This window comes from Rhinopithecus bieti, unplaced genomic scaffold (assembly GCF_001698545.2).
Source record: "Rhinopithecus bieti isolate Rb0 unplaced genomic scaffold, ASM169854v2 scaffold_1037, whole genome shotgun sequence".
NCBI classification, from domain to species: Eukaryota; Metazoa; Chordata; class Mammalia; order Primates; family Cercopithecidae; genus Rhinopithecus; species Rhinopithecus bieti.
The window spans coordinates 537,021-543,020 of record NW_016803268.1 but is presented as its reverse complement, the minus strand read 5'-3'; the positions used below and the strand labels follow the sequence as shown (position 1 = coordinate 543,020).

General features: G+C 54.4%; 1 protein-coding gene across 3 annotated transcripts in view; it reads left to right on the top strand.

Annotated features, from left to right (window-relative positions):
• SPG7 (SPG7 matrix AAA peptidase subunit, paraplegin) overlaps positions 1-6,000 on the top strand; it is a 55,981-nt gene that overhangs the window by 37,842 nt on the left and 12,139 nt on the right. For all 3 annotated transcript variants that reach the window (XR_001885440.1, XM_017871398.1, XM_017871388.1), the window contains exons 10-12: positions 2,213-2,337; positions 3,967-4,069; positions 5,478-5,588. Coding sequence is in view for 2 of the 3 variants with exons in the window: in XM_017871398.1 (XP_017726887.1) it covers positions 2,213-2,337; positions 3,967-4,069; positions 5,478-5,588 (339 nt within the window). In the remaining variant the exon portion in view is untranslated. The remainder of the gene's footprint in view (positions 1-2,212; positions 2,338-3,966; positions 4,070-5,477; positions 5,589-6,000) is intronic.

Sequence of the window (6,000 nt, the reverse complement as noted above, 5' to 3'; positions counted from 1 at the left end):
TTTTTTTTTTTTTTTTTCTCTTTTTTTTTTTTTTTTTTTTTTTGAGATAGAGTCTCGCTCTGTCGCTCAGGCTGGAGTCCAGTGGTGCTATCTCGGCTCACTGCAAGCTCCGCCTCCCGGGTTCACGTCATTCTCCTGCCTCAGCCTCCCGAGTAGCTGGGACTGCAGGCGCCGCCACCTCGCCTGGCTAATATTTTTTGTATTTTTAGTAGAGACGGGGTTTCACCGTGTTAGCCAGGATGGTCTTGATCTCCTGACCTCGTGATCCGCCCGCCTCGGCCTCCCAAGGTGCTGGGATTACAGGGGTGAGCCACCGCGCCCAGCCGAGTCATCATCTTTTTAAGGCACTGCCTTTGCCTTGGCGAGGTGGTTCTCTTCTGTCATCTCTCTTCTAGAAATGTAACTGGGACTCAGCATCCCAGCTTCTCACATTTCCTGACTTGGGGAACCAGGGAGAATGGTTGTGTCTTTCAAAGTTCCTTTGAAATTCGGGAGTGATTTGATTTGCTTGGGAGTGGGGTGTGGCTTGGACTGAGCTGCTGTGCAGTCCTGGCGGCTACTGCTTAGTGAAACTCAGGACAGTAGCCCTGGAGAAGCTGGTCAGGCCCCTCCCCTTGGCCCCCTCAGAGCGTTCAGGGTCCTGTCCTAAGAACACGGGGTTGCTGGAGACAGAGTCTCGCTCCATTGCCCAGACTGGAGTTCAGGGGCATGATCACAGCACACTGCAGCCTCCACCTCCTGGGTTCACAGTCCTCCCACCTTGGCCTCCCAACGTGCTGGGATTATTTAGGGTTTCTTACATTAGTGACGGGAGATCCTGTTCTTACATTAGTCACGGGAGGTCTCATCGAATCTTTACTTTCAACACTGTTTATTGTGGACCTTTTCCTTTTTTTTTTTTTTTTTTTGAGAGTCTTGCCCTGTCGCCCAGGCTGGAGTGTAGTGACGCAATCTTGGTTCACTGTAACCTCCGTCTCCTGGTTCAAGTGATTCTCCTGCCTCAAACTCCCGAGTAGCTGGGATTACAGGCGCGCGCCACTCCCAGCTAATTTTTGTATTTTTAGTAGAGATGAGGTTTCACCATATTGGCAAGGATGGTCTCGAAACTCCTGACCTCAGGTGATCCACCCACGTAAACCTCCCAAAGTGCTGGAATTACAGGCGTGAGCTACTGTGCGTGCCCGGCCACCAGTGGATTTTTTTTTTTTTAGGCGGAGTCTTGCCCTCTAGCCCAGGCTGGAGTGTAATTGCAATGGTGCCATCTCGGCTCACTGCAACCTCCGCCTTCCAGGTTTAGGAGATTCTCCTGCCTCAGCCTCCCGAGTAGCTGGGATTACAGGCGCCGCCACCACGGCCGGCTAATTTTTTGTATCTTTAGTAGAGATAGGGTTTCACCATCTTGGCCAGGCTGGTCTCGGACTCCTGGCCTCGTGATCCACCCGCCTCAGCCTCCCAAAGTGCTGGGATTACAGGTATGAGCCACCGCGCCCAGCCAAGTGGATTCTTTGAAAGCACACCCAAAGTTTTGAATCTTACATGCTCTGAGTACATTTGTTTAAATTCAGAGAAATATCACATCATGACACCTGAACGTTCTTAGAAGCATCCAGTCAGGTGTTCCCAGCAGCTTCATAAATCATTTCGCAGTTGATTTATTCACATCAGGGTCCAGTCAAGGTTCACAGACACCAGGAATGAGTGATCGTTTCTGGGCTCACTTTTAAATTATCCGATGACAAACCTCAAGCCTGAAACCCGGGGCTTAAGGCCAGGCGTTGAAGATAAAATGTTTCAAAGTCACAGCTTAAAGCTGAGTGTTAGCTAAAATGTAACAAAGTCACACTAATAATGGTGGGGTTGGGGGGCGGCTGTGAGGACCGGCTCCCAGGTGACACCATGAGACAGAGAGACACTCCAGGATGCCGTAGGAGCTCCAGGAGGGCCTTGGACAGTTCTGCCTCAGTAGCTAGCCCCAGGGATGGTGTTGCTGTTATCACTTGTCAAAATGGGGAGATTCCTGTTCCTCCTGGTGATGCTGGCTGGGAGCGATGGGGGCTTCGATCACGGCTTGTAGTACAGAAGGGCCGGGTGTTCCTTTCTCTCTGGGCCTGGGGCGGGGAGGGTCCCTCTCCCTCCTGTATCCTGAAGGGGAACCTGCAGGGGAAATTTGTGTCAGGACCCTCACCCTCAGGGCCACTGTCTGTCCCTTCAGGAATGGGCACCACAGACCATGTCATTGTCCTGGCGTCCACGAACCGAGCTGACATTTTGGACGGTGCTCTGATGAGGCCAGGCCGACTGGACCGGCACGTCTTCATTGATCTTCCCACACTGCAGGTCAGAGCCAGGACCCCAGCCTCTCCCACTCCACCTGGGCCGCCCTCACTCGTTCTGGGTGGTCTGGCCTCTCCTCTAAGACACTTCTTGGTGTGAAGCCTGTCGCTGTCCCGCAGGTGCTGGCACTGTCCAGCGTGGCCCCCACATCGGCCACGTGCCCCCAGCAGACCTGCCCACCTGCTGCACTCACTGCTCGGGGCTTTACAGTTCTTTTCACCCGCTATTGGTTTCCCTTTTATCCTGGGTATCAGTCTGGTTTTTATAGCAAATCCTTTGAAACAAAATCCGGGAGGAAAAATCGTGGGAAACTTTATTCTTGTGCGGCATCATTTCCTTCCATCCAGAGCGTGGGTTCTGGAGACGTGGACTGTGCAGCTGCCCTGAAATTGGGGTGGGAGTAGGAGTTCTGAGGCCTGTTGCCTGATCCCTCCTCTGTCACAGGGCTCTGGTTGGACGTTACACTTCCTGGCCAAAGGGCCTTGGTTGCTGTCCTGAGGGAGCAGGAGTTCAGCTCATGGAGGGGAGGGTTTGGAGAGAGGGCCTCAGGGTTTGCTGGTAGGTTCATGGTGTGTCACTGCAGCCTGGGGAGCAGGGCTGAGCTCACACAGGCAGCTGCCCTGATGCCTCAGCCAGTGCTCGGCCTTTGTTGAGATGGAGAGTGAAGGGCAGAGCGGAAGCCCTTCCTGCTGGACACAGCTTCTCCAGGGGACACTGCTCCTCCAGGGAGCAGTGGCTTCTCCAGGGGAGGGCGGCTCTCTTTTTTCTTTTTGATTTTTTCTTTTGAGTTTTAGAGAAAGGGTGTTGCGCTGTCCCCCGGGCTGGAGAGCAGTGCTGCGATAACCACTCACTGCAGCCTCGACCTTCAGAGCTCAAGCTGAGGAGCTGGGACTGCGACGGGCGGGCACCACCGTGGCGGCTAATTTTTAACGGGATCTCACTGTGTTGCCAAGGCTGGTGTCAAACCCCTGGCCTCAAGTGATCCCCACCCACCTTGGCTTCCAAGAGCGTTCTTTTTCTTTTTTTTTTTTTGAGACAGAGTCTCACTCTATCCCGCAGGCTGGAGTGCAGCGGCGCAGTCTCAGCTCACTGCCACCTCTGTCTCCTAGCTTTAAGTGATTCTCCAGCCTCAGCCTCCCGAGTAGCTGGGATTACAGGCGTGCACCACCACACCTGGCTAATTTTGTATTTTAGTAGGGACAGGATTTCACCATGTTGGCGAGGCTGCCCACTTCGGCCTCCTAATGTGCTAGGATTATAGGTGTGAGCCACTGGACTTGGCCATCCAAGAGCGTTCTGTTCATGTTTAAAATGCTGCTCATGGCCAGGCATGGTGGCTCACGCCTGTAATCCCAGCACATTGGGAGGCCGAGGCGGGTGGATCACTTGAAGCCAGGAGTTCGAGACCAGCCTGGCCAAGTTTGCAAAACCCTGTCTCTACTAAAAATACAAAACTCAGTCAGGCGTGATGGCACACACCTGTAATCCCAGCTACTTGGGAAGCTGAGGCTTGCCCTCAGGGCAGGCGCGTCTGGGACCCCCCCCCCCCGTCCCCGCAGACAAACATGCAGCGCCTGCGGCAGTAACTGGGCGTGAGCCCAACGGTCTGTCCTCCTCCCCTGGTTCTGGCAGGAGAGGCGGGAGATTTTTGAGCAGCACCTGAAGAGCCTGAAGCTGACCCAGTCCAGCACCTTTTACTCCCAACGTCTGGCAGAGCTGACACCAGGATTCAGTGGTATGTTCTCAACCCGCAGCCTGGGCAGCATCACATCCTGAGGGCCGGTGGTCTCACCTGTGCACACAACATCCAGGCCTCCTGTGTAGGGTGGGCGCTGCCTTGTCTGGGGGCCCCTGCTCAGTACAGGCCTGGGTGGGAGCTGATGTGCATGTAGGATGGCAGGAGGTCAAGACGGCACCCACACTCCTTCCTGTGCCCCAGGGGTGGAAAAGCAGACTGCTTGACTCCAGAGATAGTGGCGGTACGTTTGCTTCCACACAGTGACCAGTCATCCCGGCGTTTCCCGTCAGACCCGGGGTCAGAGGACGCAGTGCCGGCAAAGCCACCTTCCGCTGACCCTCACAGTCTCTGTCAAGTTGTAGAAATAGAAATCATACATCAAGACGCTTTTTTCTGCATGGCTCACATTTTAAAACTTAATGTAAACAAAACTCCCTTTTATTGAGATGAACTTCCCCTTTGATTGTTAAGATCTTTCACTAGAATTTTGTGGATACTGAGGGCCTTTAATTTCTTTGCCATCAATGCCCACGAGCTGTTAGGTGGAATCTCACAAGATGGGGTGTGGAACTGCCCTTGGGAGGGGAGAGACGGGTGTCAGGGTGGACGGAGCTTGGCGGTTCTGTGTCTAGTCTGTGAAATGGCCTCAGTGGAACATGGTTGCAGTGCTTGCCACTCCCCACCTCTGCTGCTGGTGCCGGCTCCCCTCGCCTCTCTCCCCTCGCCTCTCCCCTCGCCTCTCTCCTTCGCCTCTCTCCCCTCGCCTCTCTCCCCTCGCCTCTCTCCCCTCGCCCTCTCTCCCCTTCTCTCCCCTCGCCTCTCTCCCCTCGCCTCTCTCCCCTCGCCTCTCTCCCCTCGCCTCTCTCCCCTCGCCTCTCTCCCCTCGCCTCTCTCCCCTCGCCTCTCTCCCCTCGCCTCTCTCCCCTCGCCTCTCTCTCTCTCTCCCACACACTCTCACCAGCACTCTTGCTTCTTGGTCTCTTTTCCCTCTTTGTTCTTCCTTTTAATTAATTATTTATTTATTTTGAGACAGAGTCCTGCTCTGTCACCCAGACTGGAGTGCAGTGGCGTGATCTTGGCTCACTGCAGCCTCTGCCTCCTGGATTCAACCAATTCTCCTGCCTCAACCTCCAGAGTAGCTGGGATTATAGACATGCACTACCACGCCTGGCTAATTTTTATATTTTTAGTAGAGACGGGGTTTCACCGTGTTGGCCAGGCTGGTCTCCAACTCCTGACCTCAGGTGATCCGCCTGCCTCAGCCTCCCAAAGTGCTGGGATTACAGGCGTGAGCCACCGTGCCCGGCCATCTTTGTTCTTCCTTGAGGGCCCCTTCCTCCTCTTAAGCCCTGATAGAGAGCAGAACCCCACCCCACCGTGCCCTGGCTGTCGTTTGTGTTGGCAGGGGCTGACATCGCCAACATCTGCAACGAGGCTGCCCTGCACGCGGCGCGGGAGGGACACACTTCCGTGCACACGCTCAACTTCGAGTACGCCGTGGAGCGCGTCCTCGCAGGTACAGGGGCGCCCTGGTGAAAGCCGTTCTTCGCAGGGCTTGAACCCCAGAAATACCCAGGCAGGTATTTAGAGATGAGGTGGATGGAGCCAGATCCAGGCCTGGGTGTCCTGTGATTTAGTGGCCGGGAACCATCACACAGGAAGGAACTGTACACGTTGCATTTCAGTTCTGTGCAACTCATGTCTCTATGATGCCATGTACTGTTTGTTCCTTAAAGCATCACAGACTTACCTAAGAGTAGACACTCGTCCTACCGAAATACAAAAATGCCTTGCCAAAGAAAATGAAAAAAAAATAAAAAATTCCCCCCCAAAATAAAATAACGAAATAAAAACTAAAAATGCCTTACCAGCCTGGGTGTGGTGGGCTCAGCCTAGCCCCGGCCCCATGCAGGCTGAGCTCCAACTGC